At 40.6% G+C, this 27,685-nt stretch overlaps 1 protein-coding gene across 5 annotated transcripts in view; it reads right to left on the reverse strand.

Moving 5' to 3' along the window:
• Positions 1 to 242: 242 nt before the first annotated feature.
• Positions 243 to 27,685, reverse strand: part of Atp2b1 (ATPase plasma membrane Ca2+ transporting 1) — a 112,289-nt gene continuing 84,846 nt past the window's right edge. For 3 of the 5 annotated variants that reach the window (XM_028881193.2, XM_028881194.2, XM_028881196.2), the window contains exons 10-22: positions 25,623 to 25,865; positions 24,057 to 24,298; positions 21,101 to 21,338; positions 15,785 to 15,964; positions 15,060 to 15,147; positions 14,592 to 14,698; positions 10,994 to 11,185; positions 10,564 to 10,777; positions 9,928 to 10,139; positions 8,543 to 8,650; positions 6,610 to 6,792; positions 6,163 to 6,249; positions 243 to 3,563 (exon numbers count right to left, since the gene is read on the reverse strand). In XM_028881193.2, the coding sequence (XP_028737026.1) occupies positions 3,252 to 3,563; positions 6,163 to 6,249; positions 6,610 to 6,792; positions 8,543 to 8,650; positions 9,928 to 10,139; positions 10,564 to 10,777; positions 10,994 to 11,185; positions 14,592 to 14,698; positions 15,060 to 15,147; positions 15,785 to 15,964; positions 21,101 to 21,338; positions 24,057 to 24,298; positions 25,623 to 25,865 (2,406 nt within the window). In that variant the 3' untranslated portion in view covers positions 243 to 3,251. Of the gene's footprint in view, positions 3,564 to 6,095; positions 6,250 to 6,609; positions 6,793 to 8,542; positions 8,651 to 9,927; positions 10,140 to 10,563; positions 10,778 to 10,993; positions 11,186 to 14,591; positions 14,699 to 15,059; positions 15,148 to 15,784; positions 15,965 to 21,100; positions 21,339 to 24,056; positions 24,299 to 25,622; positions 25,866 to 27,685 lie in introns of all 5 variants that reach the window. The other 2 variants (XM_028881198.2, XM_028881197.2) reach the window with 2 other exon arrangements.

The raw sequence follows: 27,685 nt of genomic DNA on the forward strand, positions 1-27,685 counted from the left end.
AGAATTAATGCTCCGCTGAGGGCTGACCCCGTGGGCAGGAGTGTGTGGACACCATACACATTTTACTTCCAGAGGCGAGACCATGGACATGAGCACACCGAGTCACTGTATCGATCGTAACATTCCAAGTATATTATAGAACTTCCATTATGTAGATTTAAAAAAAAAAAACTCAAGTAGAAAAACAGAATGCCAAAATATGATGTTCAAATCATTCCAATATTCAAAAAGTTCAGTCCCCATTCAGAAACAGATAAACAGTATATTTATTAAATGAGTTAAGACAAATAAAACTTTACAAATAGACAAATAATAAAAGGCTCAGTGGTTAAAATAGATGGTAAGCATCATTAAAAGAAATCAACACCATCATGGTAGTATCTCGGTTGGCTTACACGTGGAAATGAAATTTTCAAAGAGCAATTTCACAGAAATGAAGCCAGGTTTTTTTTTTTTTTCTTATAAACAAATCACCATTTCTTGGTTCAAAACTGATATCTGTTATGAAAATGACCGTATCACATATTCGTAAGATGAGAGGGAGTAAACCCAGCGTCAAAGTGCAGCAAGTCTATTTACAACCACAAAAAAGGCAATGATGAGGAGAAAAGGATTTTTAAAAAATATACAAAGATTAAAAACATTTGGGATGCAAAATCAAACAAGTTTTCTCTTTTGTTAAAGATAAAATGTGAATTACAGATGTTGATTTAGCTATACACTCTATAACGGGATCCAAGATCTTTAACAGCTTGCTTGCATTTTATTCCCCCTTACTTACATAATGTTCTGGAAATCTCTAGTAGAAATTACAGTGTCTCAGAGAGAGAAATGCACACTGAGCGTGTCTTGCTATTACTTCATGGATGTCCTGAGACCCGTTTATGGACTGGAGGTGGTGTAAGAAGCCATTGCCTTGAGTTGATAAAAAAGACCGGAAAGCTGGACACAAACCCTCCAAAGCACATGCAAGTCTAAATCTTGTGGTAATTACATTCATATTTAAGCATAACCAAAATAAAAAAAAAAAGAAAATTGAAAACATTTCCCTTTTCTCTATTCCCTATGCCTTGCAGGCTTCTTCAGTGGATAGGGTCAATTTTTAGAGTAGAAAGGGCTCTTCAAGAGGAGTCTGGTCCCCCACCCTCTTTCAGGGTGAGTCATTTCCCCCAAGATCATGCAGCACATTAATGGCAAAATCAAGACTAGGCACCCACTGCGGATGCCTGGTCTAAATATGCTTCCCAGCATATCATGCTACCTCTTTTTACAGTATGAGTAACTACAAATACCTGATGAGTAAATGTACAGTGATGGATGCGACAGAGCCAGTATGTTCCTAAGACTTGCAGAGGATTACTGCAGGCAACTGATGGAGAGAAAAGATTCCTCCCACCCACCAAAAAAAAAAAAAAAAAAAAAAAAAAAAAAAAAATCTCGAGCACCATCAACTAGGTTTCTTTGCCGGGTCAACATTCTTGGATGTCACAGGCCTCGTATGCTTTATCAGCCTGAGGATGGTTTATCCGGTGAAATCTGCGCCCTGAAACAATACCAGTTTCAAAAGGGTGAAGACGCAGGGCAGACAAAGGAAGAAGGCAGACAGGAAAGAAGCAGAGAGCCCAGAAATTCAACTGACTCCGGGATGGGCATTTCAGCACATGGTTAATTATCACATCTGCGTATATTACGTTTAGAAGCTTTCATGTTTTCATGATTTATCTCCTTTCATCTAATGTTATTTGGCCACTTAATAATAAAAACAAGTGTGTCAGAGACAATGGCGGCCACGACTTTTTATAAAACGGTGACACTATTTTAGATAAAACTAGGTTCTATGAAGAACATGGTAGGTGGCAAAACTGTGCTGTCTCGGCCTGACTCTATGAGGTGAGCAACAAAGAATTCAAACAGTACTTCGTGGGGCCGTTACCAGCTTGAAATTTATTCCAATTGCAGGTAGAGGGAACAGACCGATGCATCACGTAGGCAGGACTGAGGATAGGAGCTGAGCTGTCTTAAAACCATTGCCGTGTGTTTATTTAATAAAAGGGCATATTCCTTTATGTTTACAAACAAGTTCCAAAAACAAAAGGAAAACATGTATGCTTCTACCTATTAACCTTTTTCAAAATGCCAACAGCCCTGTATGCTGTATGCAGGTCTCTAAGGAGTTATTAGAAAAATCAATACAGTTCACTCACAGTTCACCAAGACATCACTGAACTAACATATTTAGACAAAAACAAAAGGACTAAAGGTTCTCTTGTAGTTTGATAGTTTAATTTGATTTGCCTGAAATAACAAAAGCATTTCAAGCATCTTTCATTGTGTATTTGACGTCCGGCAATAAACAATCTACTAAATTCTGAACAAAAGGTTATTAGCAAGTTTTCAAAAAATTTAAAAATTAAACAGTTCTTTCAAAACCATTAAGTAGTAAATGTATTTAAGAAACTAATTAGGACAGATGCCATAACTTCATTAGAACACCACTGCTCATGTTTTTTTTTTTGTTGTTGCTGTTTTTTTTTTTGTCTTATTGTTTTCTTTTTTTTTGTTTTTTGTTTTTTAAACAAAGCATTAGTGTTATCTATTTGGCTATTAGTATTAGCAATTTATCTACAATATTTAACAAGATAAATTGTAGGCAAAAATTTAGTACAGTTTCAATAGAAACACCCCTTTTTTTTATTTCCTGAAAATACAGCAGTATTTGAAGGACTAAGTTTTCTCTGCATTAGTTATAAGGAAGCTTCCCATCTATGAAGAAGAACAAAAAAAAAAAGTATCTACAAACCTTGTAAACAGATCTGTATCATTTATAAACATAAATAATCCAAATTATTAACAGCCAACAGCAGAAATTAAAGTATTCATTCAATGATCCAGGGTTCTCTGTCTTGCCCAGCCTTACTTCTCCCCCTCTCCCATCAAGGACTGAGATAAACCACAGCTCTGTTAATACACCGTCAGGACCACGCCAGGTACCACGGATGATCCACAGGTCACGTATGCCGAGCTGTTCATCCGTCAGTTCATTTCTCCCACCCCCCAAAAAGCACCCTCAGTCTGGCAGAAAGCTTTGCATTTTTTTTTTTAAAAAAATAAATCTACATTCGTACAAGTGTGTGTCTTCTGTTGAAGTCCAAAGACAAGAAATACTATCTTGTCCGTCACAATATGTGAAAAGACTCAGTTTCAATTTGTTTCTTTACACTGCAGCTAGTGTGTTAACATTCAGCTTACAATCAGAGTGATGTTTCCAAACTATGTAGCGGGCTTCCTGGGGATGAAGAGGTAGCAGACTTGTTCATCTCTACTGTAAGGTGAATTCCGCTGTCAACAGCATTGTTATTTTTGTTAGGAGAGGGCGGGGGGCTGGAGTTGCGTTTGGTAGGAGCATCATCTTCAGCATCAGTGTCATCAATAAGAGGGATGTGAGGCTCTGAATCTTCTATCCTAAACTCAGGGTGTGTCATAAAGTTGTGGATTGAACTTCTTGATTCTGGCTTTTCTAACCCTTCATATAAAGAACTACGAAATGCATTCACCACTCGAATCTGTAAACAGCAGAAAACACAGAAAGATGTCAGAACACCAGTAGCTGTAACTACAGCAATGGTTCACTTATGAGTTTGAATCCACAAACAGCTAGGTATGAGTGAATCATATTTGCATGTAATGCAGTGGAGCTTGCAATACACTGTAAAAAAATGAATATTTTAGTAGGACACTACAGAACAACAAAACCACATACTCTAATTAAGAGGTATACATTCAAAGGGACACTAACAAAATCTTATTGTCACTGGCTAAAAATTTAATAGCCATTGTGTAGAATGTTTTTTTTTTCTCCCTAAGACGACAAAAACAAAAAACAAAATGAGAACTTAGCCATACACAAGCTTAGTTGAATTATCTTTAAATCAAAAAGAACGTACTTCTCAAAACAACTCAAGTCAACTAAACAAAGTCAAGCACAAGGGTTACTGTTAATCATGCTAGGAGTCGGGGTGTCACCAACCATGAGAAAGCCAGGCAAATATAAGCTGAATGCCACAATGAACTCACATCGGCCCCACTACTTCCTTAATTAAAAATGAAGACTAGAGACAAGTCCAAATACGTATCGATAAAATGCTAGTGAACAGCTATAAATATTTGAGCATATGCCATTTTTCTACACAGGTGTTAGTGGTTTTCTGTATAAGAGATTATAACTTAATCACTACAGTTTGCTGGAAAGAACAGCTTACACACACACACACACACACACACACACCTCTCTCTCTGGGACTCTTTGAAAAATTCTGAGAAAAGGACACACAGTTTCAAACAGTTTCAAAGTTTTCTACTAACTATTTAGACTTACGGCCCAGCAGTTTACTTTTCTTCTTGGGTGTCTGCTGTATACAAGAAACTAGGTTAAAGGGCAATCACAAAAATGTTGCTGTACTGCTGACAACAGGCTTCCACAAACTAGTGTCACTCAAAAAACGTTTGAAAAGAAAAAAATCCATTCAGCTGAGCACTTACGTTAGTTCAAAAATGTAAATATTTTCATAACATAAAAACGTTCACTTTTGTGTCAATTTTAATAATTTTAAGAATGAAATCATCATTTACTCATAAAGAGAAGTCACACCAGCATTGTAGAAGAAAAGTCATCACTAAAATTATCTCAACATTGAAATGATGATTAAGCACCATTCAAATATACGTTCGAATGTGAGTTCTAAAAATGTATGGCTAGGGTCATGTGCCCTTTCAAATGATCCTACACCCACCCGGGTTTGTCTTTCCGGACTTAGCGTCCTCATCTGTAAGCCATGTTAAGTCTAAATCGGTGGTTCTCATCTTGGGTGGGGGTGGTGTTGCGTATCAGATATTTACATTATGATTCATAACAGTAGCAAAATTGCAGTTATGAAGTAGAAATAAAAATAATTGTATGGCTGGGGGTCACCACAACATGAGGAACTGTATTTAAAGGGTTGCAGCGTTAGGAAGGTTGAGAACAACGTTAAGTGGTCTAAATTAACTTGGCCCTTTACAGACAAAATAGAGACGGAAAATGAGTTTCTGGTTTCCACTTACTAGAGGATCAGGAACTGTAATCAAATGGGATTCTTCAACACCTCGTAGTGTTGTTATCGGGTGTGGTACAGTGTTAGCATAGACGAACAATCCCAGGACCCTCAGACACTAATGTGCATATGCACCAATTGGGGGTCTCGGGAAAAGGCAGATTCTGAGCCAGGAGAGGTCCGAGCTGACGCTTGAGAAGCTTGGCCATGCCCACACACAAAACCAAACATATCCTGCCAAAATTATCTTGTGACTTGACTATGCTACTTTATAATTCTACTTTATTCATGCTTTTCTATTTCAATTTGACAGACTAACAGTAGTGAATACACTGTCAATTTTGTTTGTAACAGGAGAATATTATCTATGATGCATTTTTAAGCTGAACTGATGCACAAATGGGAAAAACCCAAGAACCCAAGCAATAGAAACAGCATAAAAACTTAGTCAAGGACCCTTCTCATAAACACACACAGAACAAGGCAAAGCAAGCTCAAGTCAGAAGGCAAGCAACTGGCTGTCTACACAAGAACTTTTTACTTCATGCTACTAAGTTACAGGACAATATTCAGGTTGAAATGCTAAATTCATTCTTTAGTGTTCTAAACGTCATTTTCTGGTTCTCTTAGCTCAGTTTCAAATCACATGCTATTGGGAACCATGCAGTATGAAAATGCTTAAAGGCATATACTCAAACATTTATAGTAGTTTCAAAAGTGCTGAGCTACAGTTTTATTCCCCATATTAGCTATAAAAGTTAACACAAGAGACAAGCTCCCTGATTTCACGTCTAATCTTTGGTTGCAATTGTTCGGCTCCTGTCTAACCCTCTAAGAAATAAAACAACAACAAATGGTAACACTTGAGGTCTCAATCCACTTTACGAAAAGAAAGCTTTATGGAAAGCCTGAACAATGAATTTAAACATTAAGGAGAAAATGAGAAAACGTTAGGTGTGTGAAGTAGGAAATGTTAATTTCATGCACTTAGGAACACACACTCACACCCCACAGTAGTAGAAGCAGTAGAAGAGGAAAACACTACATGTGTAGGGGTAGAAATATTTGTTACATCATGATGCTGGCTGGCGATGGAGGGTTGTCGCCTTAGAGCCCCCTGAATGGAACTTCCACTCTGGAAAGCATTCACTACATCCATCTGCAAGGAATCAGAGATTGTGACAGCGTGCTGAGCAAGAGAGAGAGAACAAGAGAAAGGACCGTTCCATCTACCAACATTTACAACGTAAAGAAAAAGGCACTTTACAGAGCAGATAAACAGGCCAGAAGTAGCATTTGGAGATGAAAGGGGGGGAAAAGCTTAGGGCGTATAAGAGACATTTTTTCATAATCAGTTCAGAGTTTCACCCAGTTCAGCCATCAGTAGGTTTCAAAAGAATAAACTTTGCGGGGTGGGAAGGCTGGAGAGGCAGTTCAAAAGCTCAGGTGGTCTGGACCTCTCTCCCCAGATAAAATCCTTACTCCCATCAGGTTTCCTACCTCTCTACCAGACCCATACCTGTGTTTGGATTCTGTTCAGACCTCTAAACCACAAGATCTGGCCACGCCGCAACTCCCTTTCGGCATGATCAATCTCTTCAACATCCTCGGCTAACTCCTCCTCGGGTATTTCTTCCTTTTGTGTTCCATGACCAGCTTCTTTTAGGAATTTTAAACGGCTAGTTGGAATTGTTGAAATAAGCTATAACACAGGGGAAAGAACTTAAGGTGTTATTAAAAACTACAGGAGTATCCGCTTATTTTCACTAGTGAAGCAATGAGATCTTGGTGATCAGACTTCAGAACAGAAATCACTCGGTTACAGAAAAGACCTAAGTTCACAAGGCAAAGTGTTTTCTGAATAGAAGTTAAGTTGATGGTATTTCTCATATTTTAATTTAGACATTCATGACATTAAATTGTACAACCATATTTCACTGTGTCTTTATGTATAAAATCTCCACCTGAACTCATATTAATTACATTTACTTCAAGTAAAATGAAATGGCGTGTGGTCTTACTGGATGCAAAACAAGCTTGTAATCCACTATTGCTATAAAAATTCAACAAGTAAAAGAACAAGAATTCAGGAAATCTTTAAGGTTATACTGAAATAGTTCAGGTTACTATTTTTATAAAACTTAGCTATCTAAATTAAATCAACACCGATCGATAATAGCAATACATAACAACAGATGCCTTCACAAACATGAGCATTATCAGAAACATCAGTAATACATATTAGCGTTTGAGCGTTAACAGGCGATACCTATGAAGTAGAGTTCACCAAGGGGAAACGAAGCTACATTCAGACACAGAACAGCCTGGAGAACTTCTCCTCGTGCCATTTGAGTTCACAGAGGTAAAACAGGATCGAATTTGTGAAGCAACCTGCTCATGAAATGGTTAAGATTCTAGGTCTCCCTGGCACCAAAGTCAGGACTTTTTTGTTTTCCAAAGAATCACACACTTGAAATCAACAAGACAAAAATCAATGTAAGCCTGCTGCTGCTGGCTGTGTGTGTATGCAGCACTGAGTTTTTTTCTTGAAATTAGCCAAGTTTTTAGGTTGTAGGCTTGTGCTCTGCCTATCAGAGAACATTGTGAAATAATTAGAATGGCAAGAAAGAAATGTGGACCAATTAGGGATCACTGAGAAAGAGATTTTTTAAGATAATAAAAACCACGTAGAACCCAGAACACAACTATGAAAAACATAAAACCTGAGTTTGGTTGATCTGCAGAATGACAATGAATGAGCTATATATATATAAATATAGATATAGATATCTATATCTATATATCCGCTAACACTCGACCCTGTACTCATGGATTCGTCAGTACCGATTGTCCAGCAGCTCGTTTGAGACTAGTAACAACAGCCCGCTGGTGAACACTGCGTGTGTACGCCAGGACCACTCATCTCTCAAAGAACGTCGTGCAGCGGCAGGCAAGACGACTATCTGCAAAGCTGAGGCGGATCCGACTTTCCTGGCCTTTTCATTGATAGACAACTGTTAAAACTACTGCAGTGCCTTAAAATCCCGTTTTGTGGCTCAGGTTTTTCAGCTACCCATTCACTATATAAGGCTCAAAATTCCTCCCAGGCTTTAAAAGATATTAAAGTCTACAGCAAAGCGACGAAGCATACACATCCTGAAAATATGAAGGCATGTGGTAAAGGCACAGGCATTACCATTCTAACCAGGCATATACATGCCATGTTTGTAATGGCAACAACCTGCTCTGAAGCCTTAGAAGGGAAGGAAAGTCCAATGAGCGTAATAAACAAAAGCCACCTCGGAAGAGCCACTTGGGAAAGGGACGAATCCCATGTCACTCAAGTTCCCTTTTGTAACTCAAGTGGTAACTAGAACAAGTAACAGAAATGGTTGAAAGTTAAAAAAAAAAAAAAATTACTTTAGGTTTTAACAAAACAGTGAGATTTTTACCTGGCCCCAGAGTAAGGTCCCCATTCCTAGGAATATTGACCACAGCCACTGTTCGATTGAAAGTTCTGAGCAGCTGAAAGGTTTCCCACCAAACTGCACAATTATTATCTGGAGGAATAATTAAGAGCAAATTCATTTAAACGACAACTAAAATAAAGCACAATCTCTGCCCCAAGTTTTAAATAGAGTAAATTACGCTTCTTGAAAATAAAAATCACATGACCAAAAGAATACCTTCATGTTCTTTCCTGTATTATCCCAAATAACTACATTCTTTGGTGTGCTTTCAATAGTTTAAGCCTTTCATGGAAGGTGGTGTTTTGTGGGAAGTACCACATGCCACGGAGACACATGTGGACAGACTATGCCACCTGGTTTCTTTCCTACACAGCAGCCACTCCTTGTCGACATTTAGATGTTAAGCCAACTACACATGCTCTGTGGTAGAAAAAAAGCAACCCGCCGAAGCTAGGATATGTGTGTTAGCCCTGCTAGTGTGTTCAACAGTGGGAGTAACGTCCAATGACATACATAAAGAAAAGTCACACTACGATGCTTGTGATCCCTTCCTGGTCCTTACTGTTCTACAGTAGTACACCTGGGAACAGTTAAGTAAGCAGCAAAATATTCACCTTTGTCTGCGTATGACAATTCTCTCTGATATAAGGAAGGAGATGTGAAATATGGAAATCCAAAAAAGGTCATTTTGGTACTGAACAGTCGTTACCATTTTTATACTTTTAAAAAGCATTACCAAAATTTCATGCTTTGCATTTATTTGTTAATTTCATTGCTTCTTTAATGTTAGGAATATTTGTCTATTTGTCCAGATAGAGTCGTCACTGGTTTGTTAGAAGCCTAGCATGACAGCTGATATTATATATATTATAATGTTATAGTATATAACCACTAGAACTGATTTGGTAATGAGGTCTGCATTTTCATAAAGGAATGAAAGTGAAACGGTTTTTCTTTTGTAAACAAAGAAAACAGGGAATGGGAAAATGTTCAGTGTTTCTAGTTTTTTTTAAAATTGGAAGGTTTTTTTTTTTTTGGTGTAATGAGGTGTGAAGGGAAGGCATTAAAATATGGGGACAACCAATAATTATGTGACTGGCTGATTTGGTCTCATTAAAAATAATTCTTTACTTTATAGCCGAAAAGAAATAAAGCTATTTGCTGAGGCAGCTGTGGAACTGACTTTTGAGAAAGCTAGAGAGAAGTCGCCATAGTTTTCAGAATATACCTGAAAGGACCATGAAGCTGGACAGACATCACAAGTCCATATACAGAAGCTCCCTCCCGGCTGGACTCATCTGCAGAACTAAGTACCTGCGTGTTGACTATGTTTCCTATAATCTAAAGCATCCTTGCCATGCACTCACCTGGACCACAAAGGTGCCTAGCACAATGGTGCAGAAGATGGCATTATTAAAGATTCCTTCAAACACATTTCTTTCACCATGAATTTTCCGGGCATTGATTTCATTGAAAAGCTGCATCAGCACGAAGGTATTGAACACAATAGTGTAATGTTCGGAGGGGGGAGCGTGCAGAGGTGCATTCCTTCCACTGTCGATATCAAAAAACTTCTCTCCTGAAATGGAAAGTCACCGTTTAGTAACGATCGCTTGAAAAGAGCATACCTTGTTTCGATAAAGTGCATCATCGCAAAGCTTGGCCAGTCTCAGGGCCAGAATGGAGCCTGGGATTATCTGGTGCAGCTTTTGTTTTACAGATAAGGAAAGTGAAACCCCTTAGCGTTATGGGGACAAGTCAAGATCACAGATCTATGAGTGGTGGAGCCTGGATAATAAAAGCTAAGCCTCTGTCTACTTCCCCCACCACCTCATCCCTCGCCCCAAACGGAGTAGGCAACACAAAAAGCAAGTAAAAATTTAAGGTATGTGGAGGCAGGAACAGAACTGAGGCTTCTGAAAATTCTGTCACACGAAAGTGAGGGACAGTAATGTCTTAACAGAAACGGTTTAAGCTGAAACTTTCACACAGTGAACTCTTACCCGCAAATAAGAGTGTAAAAACCACTACGAGCTGGTAGAATGCATGACCCAAAATATTCTTCATCATTGTGCGTGAGATGAGAGGCTTATTTCTACCATAGGGCTTCCGAAGCAGGAGCGACTCGGTAGGTGGCTCCGTGGCCAGGGCCAGGGAGGCCAGGGTGTCCATGATGAGGTTTACCCACAGCATCTGTACCGCCTTAAGTGGTGAATCCTGGAAAAGACAGGCTTCCTAATACACATTCACAACTGGGCAGGGAGGCAGCGACTTTCAGGAAGCCTTTAGGGTTACAGAGACTTAAGGAACAAAACAGATTACACTTTATGTTAATTAGCCTACAATATAAAGCATCTTACTTAAATACTTAAGGACTTTAAAAAGGCAGAGCATAAAATTTTGGCTTTGAAATAAATAGTAACAGTCACCTACTTGAGTAATACAAGCGCCCGTGAAAGCAACAATCACTGCTACTACATTAACAGTAAGCTGGAACTGAAGGAACTTTGAGATGCTGTCATAGACATTTCGTCCCCACATAACTGCTTTAACAATGCTTGTAAAGTTGTCATCTGTGAGAATAATATCAGATGCTTCTTTAGCCACATCAGTTCCAGCAATGCCCTGTTAAAAAAGTCTGTGAATTAGACTAGATGTTTAAAATATAACTTCACATATGCAAATGTGCACCATTATACTTAATAAAAAATAATCACACTTATGCTAAAAGAAGATAGTACTGTCATTTTAAGATGCCACCGAGAAAGACATTCAGGCTGAGAAGACATCGTACATCAAGAATGAGGCATGAGAAGCAAGATGCAAATGGTGTTGCAAATAAAGGGAGGCCTCTTCCCAAGTCATGCAAAAAGTGTATGAAAAATACTAAGAGAAAAAGAGTGGACACGAAGGTGGGGGGCAGGGGGGGCATGTTAGAGGGATTGGAGAAGAGAGGTGAAATGGAGGAGGTGGATTATGACTATTATACACTGTACATACGTATGACTTCTCAAATTTAAAGTATTATTGTAAAATTTTAGAAACTATTAAAAGTGATTAAATGTGAGGGAAAGGAATGTTTGCAAGAAACCCACAGGGACTGAAGCACATGATGAATAGCAAGTAACTCAGGAGACCGAAGGAATCTGAAGCTTAGGCCATCAGTAGGGAAAGCGGAGATGAGGTCTTTCTTCCCTGCTACAGAATTCCTACAAGGCTCAGGCCCTGCACACTTAGAAACGGATGAAACGAGAGATGCCCTTGAAGACCTGAAGACACTGAAGAAGCCATGAGAAGCCTCAGACTAGTAACACTGTCAACAGTAGAATGGGCAGATTAACAGACGGTGGGTTCATAAAAAACGAGTTAACTGTACCTATAAACATCCCAGATAACTTTCACATACTGGTGCTGACCCAAAGATGGACACAATGCATGAAACTCTGTATAGTTTAAAACAGGCAGAAGCAATGAGCTCCAGGAGTCACAGGACGAGGTCACTAGATCTCAGAGCTCTCTCAAATTCACATCTCCAGGCAGGCTGTCACTGCTACTCCATGGCCAGATTCAAGCAGGTCAAGGGGTAGGGCAGAGGGACACTGAGGTAAAACTGCTAAGATCACCAACTGTCTCTGAGTCACTGCAAAGAGACTCTGGGAATGAGTGTGTGCCGAGTATGTTAAAAATTATGGAAAAAATTAAGTGAACATCAACAAAAAAAATAATATGTAGGGAATATGAAAAGTTGTACAAAAAAAAGGAAAAATAATTGTAGGGGATCATGAGGCCTGGGATGGAATGGCACTGTTACAAGAAAGACTGAAGACTGATCTAACCCAAATGATGACGCAGTACTACTCTGGGAGAACAGCAGGGCAGGGGGAGCATGAATGTCCATGGAGAGAGTGTGGTACTGTGCCTGCGTTCAGTGCTGAATCCTCATCTTCCTGGAAAAGCCAGTAGTCAATGCTTTGTATGGTGACAAAGCACAGGAGTCACATGGTTATACGTATGGGGGACAAAATAGCTAAAATAGTCGTTTCCTTTTGGGAGTCAAAAAATAAGGTGAAAGAGATGGCATGTGGTAGGAGCATTCAACACCAAACTTGAAAGCTGTGGCGGACACTGTACGGCTCAGCAGGAAGAGCCAAAATGGAGCTTGACTCCAAGCATTCCGTTAGAAGCAACCATGATCTAAATTTTCAGTCTCTAGGTCTTCCCCTTAGCTTTACTCTCTCAATTCAGTCATTTTTATAGGTTGTAAACGCAAATCTCTTCATGTCTTTGTTCAAATCCTTACCAATTTGATAGTTGTAAGTGGTTAATTGGTATTCAAAGAAAACTTAAGTCCACAGACAACTATGGTTGGGAAAACTTTGGATCAAAACAGACATGAGATTTTAGTGAGTCCCCCAGTGCGACACAAAAACACACGGACCTAAACGGATTCATACTCTACCAGAAGTCAAGTTTTAGCAAAAACGGTTACAAGAGCAAGCCACCCAAGCACTTACTCCTTCCTCTAAAGTCAACTTAATTTTTTAAATTCAATTTTAAGCTGTGCAAAACCCACTACCCATTCAGCCTGTGTACTGTATTTCTTTTTTGTTTGTCCGGGTTAAGTTTTGCTAACCATTATCTAAAACTCACAATGTCCGTCTGATGCCCAAGTGTTGAGGACAAAAATCGTTTGTTCTATGGATCTAGTTTTGCCATCCTGGTTAGCGGTCAGGGTTGACAGAAGCAGAGAGACTTGTTAAGTGCTGTGGTACAACAACTGCTGGCCGTGACGTTCCTGAGTGGAACGATGCTGCTTGTTCAAAGCACAAGGCAGAATCTGAAGCATCCCTTGGCCCACTTCTGGAATTCTTCCCAAGATTTCAACATTTCACCTCAATAAAGCATCTAGATAGGGGTAGGGTGAGTCTCTTTGGAAACTTGGCTTTTGCTTGAGGGGAAATCTCTTCATATATTTCCTCTTACCATCTCTCTTAATTAAATCCTACTACAAGTCTTCCTTTAAATCTCTATTTTAGCAACAAAGTACTGAGGACAATTATGCACGTACACACTAGTGCACAGAAAACATCTGCATACCTGGGACCCTGAGTGCCAGGCTTTATTTCAGAGTTCAATGTCTCTTATACTTTAGGAGGAGGAGGCAAATTTAGCACCCCTTTAAAAAATTAGTATTTCTACAATGGCTATGGACAGTCACATTATGCAGAACAAATAGCTCTTCAGAAGAGATTTTTGTAGTCCAATGGAAAACTTTCCAATCCAATGCAAAAAAATAAAGACTAGGCTGTATATTAAACAAAAACAGTCAGGTATTCCGTTTTTTTCTGGTTCCGTTTTGGATTTGACAATTAGGATTATGGACTACTATTTTCTAAAAATAAGACAAAGAGTAAAGAAAACACTTCAGTGGAGGAACAAGCACCCCACTCCACCCCTTTAAAGCAACTCTCTGGTATGTAGACTCTGGACTGACAGACTGTGTAAGGCATCAAAGTAGAAGGGCAAACCGTGGAGGGTAAAGGGCCAGCAAGAGGGAGGGGGGTGAGTAAGAGAACAATGGCTATGTGTGAATATGAGCAAAGCACGCTGTATGCACGTGTGAGGATGCCATAATGAAACACAGTTTTACACACAGGAGACTGCATGTCTCTATAAAATGATGACATTCAAGCATCCTTTAAAAGCTCTGAGGTCACCATTGTGATCCGCTTGTTTAAGAAGCTGGTTCTAAGAGTCAGGTGATTTGACACATGCTTAAATGTTTCGCAGAGCACAAAGCAAAGGCATATTGTTAACAGTTGGCCAAAGGAATCATCTTCTAGCCAGACTTCAAAGTATCTAATAAAGCGAGCATATAAAATAGATGGATCAACTCACTCAGGCTTATCTTTTATCACTTAAACTAGTTTTTGAGAAACACTGTTTAAAATCAGCAGTACTTTTGGCACCAAGTAAGCAGACAACCCAGCTAGCCAACTGTACATAAATACGTGAGTAAGCAGGTTCCTACCATTGCAAATCCAACGTCTGCTTTCTTTAGTGCAGGGCCGTCATTTGTACCATCACCGGTTACAGCCACAACCTGACGTTGCTCGGAGACGGTGCTATCAATTATACCTTAAACAGAAGCAAACATGTGTGCTATAAAAACCCTCTGAACGGATAAGGCGGTTCCATGGACTATCCTGACCAGTCTGCTTCATAGACTGGAAGTCAAAAACTACATTTAAGCAAACATAAAAGTATAAACTACTTAGCTATGGCGCAAAGATCAATTCTAGAAACTAAGGTTCTATTAGAAGTAGTAATCATGCAAGATGAACCTAACTGTCCAAAGATACCAGAAGGAAATACATCTCCATTTTACTAGAAAACTGCTCTCTGTGACTCCATTTAATATTCAGGGTTTGTTTTAACTTAAGGAAGCAGAACGCGCTTCTGTATTAAGAAATTGTGAGACAGACAACAACTGACTTACCTTTAACCAGGGTATGTTTGTCAGTGGGGGAGGATCTTGCGAGGACTCGAAGCTTTGGCCAAATCTTGTCTATCCTCTCTTGTTCAATCTGTAAAGTTTTATCCAAGTTAAAATGTGCCAAAACTAGTCTTATAATTCCAAATTAGCTAGCTGCTATGCTTACCAGTGGTTCTTTATTATGGTCCAAAGAGTACTAGAAACTCCTTGGAATGTCTAGAATTGCATTCTTGGGCAGGGCCTCAGGTCAAACAATAAATACTCTTGAGTGGGGCATGTCAATCTGTTTTAACAAGCTGTCTTGGTGGCTCTGATTCATGTACAGGTTTAAAAACCACTGCTCTCTACACCTTAAGGTCAAATCTTGAAAAATCCCCCACTGCCTATGAAAATGCACTTCCTCAGCATGAGAACTGAGGATGGAGGGTCTCCTGACTTCCTCTCCACATCAGCTCTTCCAGCCCACCTTGTTACTCTTGGTAGCAGGTAGCGCAGTATTTATGAAAGTAGTCTAGACATGCCTAACTCCTTTCGTAAAGCATTCTTGCAACACATAATCCCTTTCAGATTCACTGTTCCTATCTCCTAGACTACAAGATGGTTTTGCTTCTGAACAGCATTACTGATGTATAGCGTCGAACAGAGAATGTATAATCAGTATGTATTGGCTGAAGAAATCACTAATACACTAAGCATATCAATTTAAAACTTAAAAAAAAAAATCTTACCTCTCCTTTCTCATTTCGTATTCTTCGGTTAAAATCTTTACCTTCTAGGCAAAGGAAATCTTCCCCTGGGTGTAAAATACCACATTTGGTAGCAATAGCACGAGCAGTATTAATATTATCACCAGTGACCATGCGCACAGTAATGCCAGCTCTCTGGCACTTCTTTATTGCCTCGGGTACCTGATTTACACAGGAAAGAGAAATCCAAAGGACAGAAAATTATTTCCAAAGAATAACGTCTCACCAAACAAGTGTGACCTCCCAAGCCCACAACTGACAACTTTATCTCAAACACTGCCAAAGATGTCTTCTTTTCTAGTACTGCCGGCCATTTTCAGCTGCCATCCTTACTGCAGATACGAATTTCCCAAGGTGACTGAAAGCCTCGTTTCCCTCTGGAAACCAGGCAGTTCTTATGTGCTAGTTGTCAACGATTCAGGTTTCCTGCCCAGGGGAGACCGGAGTAAAACGCTTAATTACAGATGGCTCCCTTTGATTTCCCTGTCTCCTAATCCAGTGATTCTCCACCTGAGGGTCGATATCAGAGATCCTGCCTCTTAGATATTCTCATTATGGTTCATAATAGCAGCGAAGTTAAAGTTATGAAGTAGCCACAGAAATAACTCTATGGGTAGGGGTCCCAACTGTATGATAGGGTGGCATCGTTAGGGGGTGGAGAGTCAGCAGCAGCCTAGGCCATCTTCTGTTTCCCTCCAAACCATTTATGAGCTAAGGACTTGACACCTGTACCCTTCCTTCACACTCTGAGAGGGGTCTGTATTCAAGGTTCCGTCTACAAAGTGGGCGTCACAATTTGGTACGGTATGCTTTCTAAACTAACCTGGGAGTCAACTCTAATTCCTCTCCCATTTCCTCCCTATGCTTCCATTAAGGCCCAACGAGTCGTAACAGATTCTGTCTCAAGCTTCTCCTGAGTCAGTTCTAGCCCCGGGGCTTATTGCAGCAACTTTTAACTGCTGCCCTCGTCTCTCGGCTGCTGCTTCTTTAAAATGTCTGATGCACTGTACGGTAGAATTCTTCCTCACATGGCAACACGTGTTAAAAATACGCTGTGACTCCTCAGCTGTTACACACAGAGCTCAGAGCTCTCAGTACTAAGAGTAACAGATGGCCTCAGGAGAGTTCTCGAGATTTACTGAAACTTTTCTCTACTACATATGGACTGACGTGGCAGTGTGCGTTTCTGCTACTGTAGTTTGTTCAGAAAAGCCTTTCCTGTTCCTCTGGCCAGAGAGCCCGTACAGACCCTCCTCCTAGAGCAGAGGCTGCAAATTCAGATGGCTTCAGGGCCACGCAGAGAGCAATGGGGAAAAATATGCTGATAGAGACACACCCAAGGGAAAAAAAAAACCGCTTAATCAAAGTGTTACTCAGCTCTCGCCGCCGCCGGGTTTGGTTTTTATGGGAGAATGAAGATAGCCTATGCGAATGCAATTTACGATTTCAAGAGAAAGGAGAAACTCTCCTGTGTGTGATCTCTCTACGTTCCACACGTCGCATACATACATGCAGAAGGAGGAGTACTAAATTAGTCCCGAGAGCTGCCTGCCTATGACCACTCCAAGTCCAGTGTAAATATAACTTCTCTGGAGCTCCACTGAACTAGCTACCCAGATAAACTTGGCCTTCATCGTATTATTAAATATCTCTATTATTGGCTACTCCAACATATTACAGATATTTGTTTCTTCATGTCCTCTGCAAGTCTGTTTCTCAAGGCAGGACCTTTGCTTTATCTCTAATTTAGCAGATTCTTTCATTTATTTACAGATTTAAGTATCTGGTAAATAATCAGAGCTTAGTATGTATTGTGCTTCTGAATTTAATGTTTCTGAAGAAATAGTTACCACAGGGATGCTTTTCAAGGGTGGTACAAATAGCAGGTATCTGCTAGTCTTAGAACACATAAATAATTAGGAACAACTTAAATATGTATCTAAGTTTAAAGGTTTATATTGTTTTCGCCTCCCTGCCAACTCTTAGTTGTCTATACCACTGGAGGGGCGCCTTCTCTACACTCCCTGGAGCCAATGTTTACTGGGTGCCATAGGAGGTCCTAATGATGCTTAGGTTATTGATTTTTTTTTTTTTTTTTTTTTTTTTGGTTTTTCGAGACAGGGTTTCTCTGTGTAGCTTTGCGCCTTTCCTGGAGCTCACTTGGCAGCCCAGGCTGGCCTCGAACTCACAGAGATCCACCTGGCTCTGCCTCCCGAGTGCTGGGATTAAAGGCGTGCGCCACCACCGCCCGGCTAGGTTATTGATTTTTAAATCAAGAAGTGATTTATGAAATACTGGCCAATTGTTTAAATATCATGTAACCCCTGACATCTCATACAAACTCAAGACACACTTTAGGTGAAACATCTAAGCAAAATCTCTGACTGGAAACTTACCTGGCATCACTGAGGCAAGGAGGACAGTGTGGAGAGGCTGGGACTGGTTTAAAACTATGTGGGGGTAGTATTTAGGAAGGGCACAGTTGCTCACAACTTGGGAGTTTAAGAGGTAGGGGGAATGGTGAGATGTAGGCCAGTCAATATTTAATTATAATGAGCTAAGGAGAATGGTTTTTGGTTTTTTTTAAAAAGTTCTAGGTAGGGTAAATATAGACACAGACATCAGACAAGTGCCTGGCACCACAGGATGCAGGATGCGGAAAGAGGGTATGGGTACCGGTGACTACGGAGCTTCTGTCTCAGGTGGTGACACTACTCTATGATTGGCTGTGATGACATCAGCCTAACCACCAGGAAGCAAAGGACGCACCATTAGACCACACCAGGTTTCTCTGGCTATACATCTTCCCCAGGACATCTCTGTTTGCCTCGGAATTTCTCCAGCCTAGACTATTTTGTTGGCTTCTAGGTCCAAAAGCCTACTCGACACACACAGGCTGTCTCATGCACTTCACCAGGGTCAAAAAACCAGCACACTCAAACCTAACCTACTCATTCATCCCCACTGGCCTACCTCTGAAGTCATCTTTCACTTTCCCTGTCAAAACTGGAGTCCAAGTACTGATGGAGACTGGTGAAAAAAAATTCCCCTGGGTGTTCCACTTCCCTTTCTCTCTTTCCAGCCTTCAAAATGGTATTTTAGCACACAATAATGCTACAGTATTGAAACTGTAGAAGAACTCAGAGGGAGGCCTTACAGTTTGTTGGGCCGTGGATAATCTCATCTCCTGCTTCTTTACACTCAGCACCACAATGGCTTCCTTTCCCTCTACCTCTGTACAGAGCGCAGTGCGGGGTTTTCTCACCTGCAGTCCCCTGTACTTTTTGCTGTCTGCCTGTGCAATGGCTGTTCTTGGTTGTCAATCTGACTACATCCGAATTAACAAAAGCCCAAGTGGTTGTTGGGTCACGGCGAGGGATAGTTTCTTAATTAAACCAAAGTGGAGAGACCCACTTTCAATCTGGATCTTCAGGCAGGAAGACCCACCTTTCATCTGGGCCACACCGTCCACTGCCAGCCCACCCAAAGGACACGGCAGAAGGAAGCCCCTTTTGCCCGCTTGCCCTCCCCACTCTCCCTGGCCAGTTCCTTCCTTTGCTGCATTAGAGCCTACTTCTCCAGGATTCTGGTGTATATGAACACCAGCTGAGATATCCAGTCTCAAGGACTGAACAACTCCTGAATTCTCCCCTTGGTAGATGGCCACTGTCGGACTAGCTGGACCATACTCTGTATGTAAGCCAGTCTAATAAATGCCCTTCCTATAGACATATAGATTCATTCTGTAAGTTCTGTTCCTCTAGAGAGCCCCGACTAATAGAGTCTGGAATGTTCTTCTTGCGGCTATTTATATGCCTGGCTCATAGCAAGCCACCATATTTCACTTCAGCTCAAATTCTTAATATAGTCTTCCTCAGTTTTCTTATTTTATTATGCTGTGCAGCTCCTTTACAACCCTTACGCTCTTATAAGAGCCCACGTAATGTCACGTTTCCATTTGGATCATCATCATAGCTGCCCCCTTCCCCATTTCAACGACACAGGTTATGAGCGCAGGGATCATCAGTATTCCTCACAAAGCCTTGCCCCTTCCCACTGGCACGCTGTCCAGGCATCCATCCCTGTACTAGGTGGGGTATTTTCTTCCAGCATGTACATTCTCTGACTATTTTGCTCACTGCAGTCAGCATTTCCTGTTCTCAGTTGCCCAGTATTAACGGTTGAATAAATTACTCGGTATAATCGCTGAACAAAAGGATTTTTTGCTTTTGTGCCTTCTTGGCTTAGATGTACTCACTGTGTTCCCAAAGCTGCCTGTCCTACCTTCTTTAGCTCATTATCCTCCTGAGACTCAAGACAAGCAATCAACCTTTAAGAAGTCTTATTTGAACCTTACAGTGAGGAATACAGTCTGATAATCTTTTTAACTTCTGTTTTAGAGTCAGAGCTAGGATCTGAACATATCATGTCTAAGTTTCCCACACATCTCAGTATTTTCCTGTCAAATCAGAGTAATTAATATTACAACCACCAGGTAAGCACTACATGAAGTTAGATGTGAACTGCTCAGAAAGAAACTTAATAAAAAAGATGCTATTGCTTTAGATTGGGCTGATACCCCCGGGTCTCCAATTATACAACATGCTCTGTATACAACTGGCAACGGACTAACATTAAGTACTGTGTTCACTGTCACCCAAGACATTGACTTCTTTGAAGCCGGGACCAGATTTCTAAATTCTTTCTGTCTCTAATACCTAGAACAGAGTCTGGGATATACTTCAAAACCAAAAGCCAGCAAGGAAACAAAAATTTCAATTAATTTAAAAGGCCAAGTCTAATGTTCTCTGCTAGCAGATATGGCAGATGTTTAAATGTAAGTCAAGTTAACAATTCGGTTCTCCAGTTGTATTAATCCCACCTCAAGAACATGATAGATAGACACTGCCAGTGTCTTTTGTACTGAGAGAAACGGAGACATTTCTGTCTTCCCTGAAAGCTCTGCTGGACAGAGTCCTGGTCTGCAGGATGAAAGCTAACCACTTAATGACATTCCTTATTAAGTTAAACGTCAATTGAAAAATGCACAGTGGAGGTACTGTGCTAGGTTATGGTGCCATAACCACACAGGACACCAGGGAAGTTGTCTCACCGATTAGCAGCAAGAGTAACAAGTGCTATTTTACTATTGTTCCATTATTATTCCGCTCTTTTTTGGTTCCCAGAGAGTAAAAAAATCACGAACATCAGGAGTTGTACTGGAAGGCTGGTTACGGTTAATGCCTAGATCCACTATAGCACAAGATTCTACACATGCAGAACGGGAGATTTCACCACCTCAGGCCTCACAGGATCTTCAATTCCCACAACAGCAATGCAAGTGAGGCCGGTGACGACATCGTTCTCGTTGTCCCACTCTGGCTCTGGCTCGCCCGCTGGGAAGTCTCTGAATGCCAGACAGATGGTTCTCAGGCCTTCCGAGGCCATCGGCTCAATCACAGTTTTCACAATATCATCACGGTCCCTGGGTCTGAATACTTTGGCCTCACCATTAGCACTCAAGATTTTGAAACACCTGAAAGGAAACATGAATCCAAACATCCACAATTAGCAAAAGAAAGAGCTGACGCCATGGAAGTGAACTGCAAGGCAAAGGGTATCATGGGGTCTGAGAGCTGGAGGTGAGGGAATCTCAAACTGTGCATTTTTTAGACTTGTTGACTTCTCCCCCGACTAAACAGTTCTCACCTGGATGGCTCTTGTCTGTGGTTCTTAACTAGTTACCACAGATAGTCTCTAGATTTTCTTTTTTGGAAATGCAATTTTTTTAAAAGCATTTTCACAAAGATTCCCAAGTAGTCACACAAAATATTTTCTCCTTTTCAATAGACAGTGTATCAACTCCTTACCTGTGAGGTTATTTCATCACCTATATTGTTTTAACCACAAAAGAAAAAAAAAGAATTTTTTTGTTAAAATATCAAAGTAGGCATTCTATTAGGGAAAGATTACATCAAAATAGTTTAATTTTTAGTGAGACTAGCCCCAAGATTCCCCCTAGTACATAGTCAAGTCACATCTTCCATACTCCTCTCTTGGTGATGCCCTTCTGTGTGTTTCCACGGAGGTGTCTGTCAAAGCCACACTCTCTGTTCGACTGCTTTCCAAGGCTCTCCGTCAGTGCTGGAGTGCTCTGCCCGACCTTTGAACCTCGGTGCACAGCACTGCATGCTGACTGTTCCTACCTGTGCGGGTGCCATCAACATCACCACACTTGCTTCTTCATCCCCCAAGTACTGTCATCTATCTCCTCAGCCCCACATTTCGCCTCTCTCTGCGGTCACGTGTTCATTCCTTTGGATTCCGTGCTACTTCCTCCTCGGGGCTCTCACTTCCCAGCCAGAGCTACTGTGTAACAGCCACAGCTGTTCCATCCATCCCTGGCATCAGGACTCCTTTCAGCCTGGCCTGGAATCAGTTCCTGTCTCAAGTCACAGCTTTCTTGTTTCTGTCTTTTAAATGAGGTTTCACTATGTAGCCCAGGCTGGTGTCTGATTTCTAATCCCCATGACTTTCCAATGCTAGGACACGCATTTATACGCATACACCCCACCCCCATGTCTAGCTTACGGTCACAGAACTTCAATGAAAAATGCTTTCACGATATTACCTGGTTTATTCATTCTTACCTGCCCAGTCTAACACTCAAGTCTTTAATCAAGGTATAAACATCACTGTGAGTTACTGTACGCTTCCTACCCATCAACCTCCACGGAAGAAATTTATAGGCTTGGCTTTGCTGCGGCAATGTTGCCACCCCCTTTTCGAATGGAGAATGGGAAGTAAGGAGAAAAAATTCTGCCTCAGATTTCAAAGCTAATTAGTTGCAAGGACGGAGTCAATGCCTGATTGATTTTGATTTAAACAAACAAACAAACAAACAAACAAACAAACAAACAACTCTCCTTTGCCATTTACCCATTACCAAGCATGCCAGGGATGCAACAGGTTTCTAACCTGTCACCCTGAAATCACATAACTAAGTATGCTATGGATGTGAGAAAGCCATTTGTAATCTAGGTCTCACAAAACCTTCTCACTTCCTGCTTAACTGTACAAGATGTTTTCCAGTACAACTGCATCCTGTCACCGTGAAGCCCTCGCTAACTCATCCCCAAACCCGTTTGAAGTGCTACCTCTCCACTAAAAGCTTGTGAGGAGTGCCAGTTCAAGGAGGCCTAGGTCAGATTCCCCAGCACTGCACACCCAGGAATGGGGCAAATGCCTGTCATCCCAGCACTTGGGAGTGGGGGAGAGCAGAGGGGTACAGCCCGAGGTACATGAGATTCTTTCTCAAAACAAAAACTAAGACAAGACAGTAAGATAACTTTATCAATCTACCAAAAGCTGCTTTTAAAAATGTACTTAGTCTCTTAAGGCTATTAAGACTATAATGTGTCAGGTGCTCATTAAAATAAGATTAAATTATAAACCATACACAAGCAATTTAACAGTAGAAACATTTAAAATTTCCAAAATTGCTCTTATGTTTTTCTGATACTTCTCTATTTCTCTATTAGAATAAAAGAAATCAAAGTAATTTTAATAGCTGTAATAACATAAATGGGGAATTATATGTTTCTACATGGAATGCTAACTTTGAAACTATGGAACTATAAAAGAACAAAGAAACAAAGATTATATATAAAATATATAAAAGAAGCTATACTTAAAAGACAGTGCAGCAGCATAAATATAAACTTCCCTTTGATACAAATGGGGAATCTTTCACTGAGTGGCCCATGCCTTTAATCCCAGCACACAGGACGCAGAGGCAGGAGAGTCATTGAGTTCTAGGCCAGCCTGGTCTACAGAGTGAGTTCCATGACAGCCAGGGCTACAAAGAGAAACCCTGTCCCCCCAAAAAAACTTAATGAATGAATGAATGAATCCAAAACCCAAACAAACAAAAAAACAAAAGGGGATTTTTTTTAAAGATTGTATAAAAATAATGGAATCAACATCTATTAAAAAAACTGAAACACTGAAGTTTATCTTATTTAAACTACCACACTAAATGTAAGAGGCTTATTTTCCCTAGAGCAAAATGCTGAGAAATTAGAAGCTAGAGTGTGAGAGGCAGAACCCAGTGGGCAACTCTCTGGATACCAGAAGTATGCTCCAAAGCTCTGTGATGCTATCAGATGCACAATGCTCACAAAGGACGTTAACAATACACAGAGGTATTCCATATCCAACAGTCGGCTTGTCCCTCCAAGTACCCCATGCTTACTTTTTCAGCATGATCTCAGATGCACCCTTGCTGAAGATGCGGTAACTTCCATCTGAATTTTTCAGGACTGTACTCATGGACTTCCTAACAGAATTGAAGGTGTAGACTTTGTACAATGCTTCTTCTGGTATTTCATTTCTAACATCTTGATAGTCCCGTTTTAAATCCAAGAGAAATCCCAACAAGGCACATTCTGTTTTATTACCCACATGACGAGGTAATCCACCCTCTTTCTCTGGTGGCTGGAAAAGAATAAGGGTTAGAAGCTAGCATTATCTTGCTTCCCTATTAAAAATTCAACTTAATGTAAAACAGGATATAGTTTCTGAAACAAAATAACGTAGAAACTGTCTTCTAATATGAGAATTTCAAAGAAGGACATAGGTAAGGTAGAAAAGAGTTTGGGGAGGGGGACATGGATTCCATCTCAGTCCAGATACTTGCTGGTCAAGTGAACGTCTAGAAGTCAAGCTTTCCAGCTACTATGGTGGTGGCTTCAGTAGCTATAAAGAGGAGTACTTATGAGCTTATAATCAAATAACATAAGATGCTCCTATCTTCTACTTAACTCTCTATACACAATACAACTTAAATTCCTTTTTCCCGTTTTCATTGAATATTTACATATTAAGTAATTCAAAATAAAGTCCTTATTTATAATTATAGAAAATAAGAACGCAAGACTTTCTGCTAGAAAATGGCAAGACTAGGTCTAGAACCAGAATCTCCTAACTCTCATCCACCCACCCACGTTTTTTTCATTCACCAACTTGCAATGTAACTTTTGCCCAACGATTTAACAAATCACTAGACAAGAAAAAGTCAAACACACGGGTTATGCTTCCTGTTTAAATAAAAATTTCAAGCTTGCAAAGTTGAGAATCCCTTAATGAAGTTCTCACAGAATCCACGGTTCCTTTGGGAGCCTTTAAAGGGTCTAAAGAAAGCTTTATGGGTAGGAAGTAGTGAACAAACATCCGAACAAGCACAGTATGCCACTGATAGCAGCTTCCAGGATTGCTTTAAACTGACACTGGGTGTTCGACCATGAGACAGCCAGGCAGGCAGGTCTGTTACACCATCAACCGAGTCACAATCATTTCATAGGATGAATCCGTTGGCTGGGAGTAGCATGGTGGTGGACCACTGACTTCACAGACACGAGGCCCCGTGTCCTACACCCACCGCGGCAAACGACAGCAAAAGTGAGAACGTAGCCTGGCGTTCTGACTGCAAGACTTCCTAGTTTCTGAATACCAGAAATTCAAGATAAATAAATAAATCAATAAAAAGCACAAGTGTGGGCTAGAAGAGGCTTCCGGGTTATGGCACTTGTATACGCCTGGAGACCTGAGTCTGATTCCTGGAGCACAAGTAAACTGAGAAAGAGGGACCACTTCCACAAAGTCATCCTCTGACCTCCAGAGGTGCCCCATGGCACACATTTGTGCCCACAGAAATACCATGCACACAAACCCAGCAATAATAATAAACAAGTAAATAGCTCTTGGAGTAATCCTATTACAAACAGTCACCCTTCATGCACGTAAATGAAAGGAATCTTACCAGTATTTTTGATGTATAAGCACAATTCACAGAAATTCCTGTTACTAGATAGGACAGAATATTCGGAGGAATGGCTTCTGGTTCAGGAACCTTTTTGTAGTGCTGTTCATTTATGTACGCTTGCACAACCGTCATTCTGTTCATTGTCAGTGTTCCCGTTTTATCTGAACAGATCGCTGTAGCATTCCCCATGGTCTCACAAGCATCCAGATGCCTCACTAAGTTATTATCCTTCATCATTTTCTACAGCGACAAAAAACAAAAAACAAAAACAAAAAAACAACCCGACAATCTCAAACAGTTGAACTACACAGAAAGACAATCATCTCATTACGTTACAACGGTAAAGTCAATTAAGGCAAACACAGCTTAAAGAGTGTCAGCCTAACACTGGAAGTTCTTGAAAATAGCATTGAATGGTTTCAACCATGTTACTGATGCATTACACAATCTAACAGAGATCTCAGTATCGATATTTAGGTGCTACATGCCTGGGATATGCTTAGTGAAATGTCTTACAACAGTCCAGGTATAGTGGTACTTACGGTAATGCAAGAGAAAGGACTAAGTCTCATTAAGTATGACATAAAAAGACCTCTTAGCAATTCCCAACAAACACATAGCTTTACTCAGAGAAAGTGAAAAATCTGGGGTGGGGGTTGTTTCCTCACCTTTTAAAGGCTAAGTTAACATTCTTTTTTGCCCCCCTTGGAGCTGAGGACCGAACCCAGGGCCCTGTGCTTGCTAGGCAAGTGCTCTACCACTGAGCTAAATCCCCAACCCCTGAGTTAACATTCAAAGGCATGATTGAGTCACTTGCATTCAATCCAAATGCTAGACATTTTCATCCTTAGGATCAAAGTGGACGTCACTGCTTTCATTTGTAACCAAAGAGGATAGTTTCAAAGATGCCAAGAGTTTTTACAATAGTTGAAAGACATTTAAGTTAAAATCTCTCTTTCTCTCTCTTACACACACACACACACACACACACACACACACACACACGGAAATTACATGAATTCATTTCCAAAGTTCCCCCACCCATAACTAAATCACAGGAGAATATTTTTTTTTAAAAAAAGGTTTTTGAATAAACATAGAAAAGGGAAATGTGTACTTCTGAAATTACTTATGGTCTGAATGTTAGAAACTAAGAGAATGAAATGTGCAGTGAAGGAAGCAGGTTCAATTTTAGGAAGCATGGACAGGGAATATAAAGACCACACACAGTGAAAGATCAGAAGGTGATTACTAGGGCCCAAGTAGACATTTAACACAGGCTTAAAGGACCTTGGGCAAAAGGATCTCACTTTTCTAGTCAAGGAACACAAACCTGTATCTATATCTATCAAACCTATAAACCTATATATAAATCTATATCTTCCCAATCAACTGAAAAATTAACATCATTCATGCCTATGCAAAACGAACTAACGACAATTTTTGCAAAAAGGGTGGTTTGTCTAAAATCAGTACTTATTCCAATTACTTTAGAGCACACAAAAACGGACAAATAGATGGTGAGCCTGTGTTCTGTGAACACCTTACTGGAACTTTTAAATTCTAAAAGCTGCGTTAAATGCCTGAAGAGAAAACAAAGAGTGGAGGGGCCGGCAGGTGGCTCAGCGGGCGAAAGCTGCGTGTCCCGAGCCCAGTGACTCGAGTGGGATCTCTGGGGCCCACGGACACGAAGGAAAGAATCCACTCCTGTCAACTGTCCTCCGACTTCCACACGCACACCGTGAGACGTACAAATGTGCAGACACGGTAAGTTTGAAAAAAACTGGAACAGCCGGGCGGTGGTGGTACATGCCTTTAATCCCAGCACTCAGGACACAGAGCCAGGCGGATCTCCGTGAGTTCGAGGCCAGCCTGGGCTACCAAGTGAGTTCCAGGAAAGGCGCAAAGCTACAGAGAGAAACCCTGTCTCGAACAGCAAGCAAGAGACGTTCTCCTGCCTGGCCATTTGTAAACCATTTGGAAGACTGAAGGAAAAATGTAAGCCCAGAAGCTGATTGATTAGATTCCTCCCCATCAGAAATGTTACTAACCAATTAACT

The sequence above is a fragment of the Peromyscus leucopus genome, chromosome 18 (genome assembly GCF_004664715.2).
Source record: "Peromyscus leucopus breed LL Stock chromosome 18, UCI_PerLeu_2.1, whole genome shotgun sequence".
Lineage (NCBI taxonomy): Eukaryota > Metazoa > Chordata > Mammalia > Rodentia > Cricetidae > Peromyscus > Peromyscus leucopus.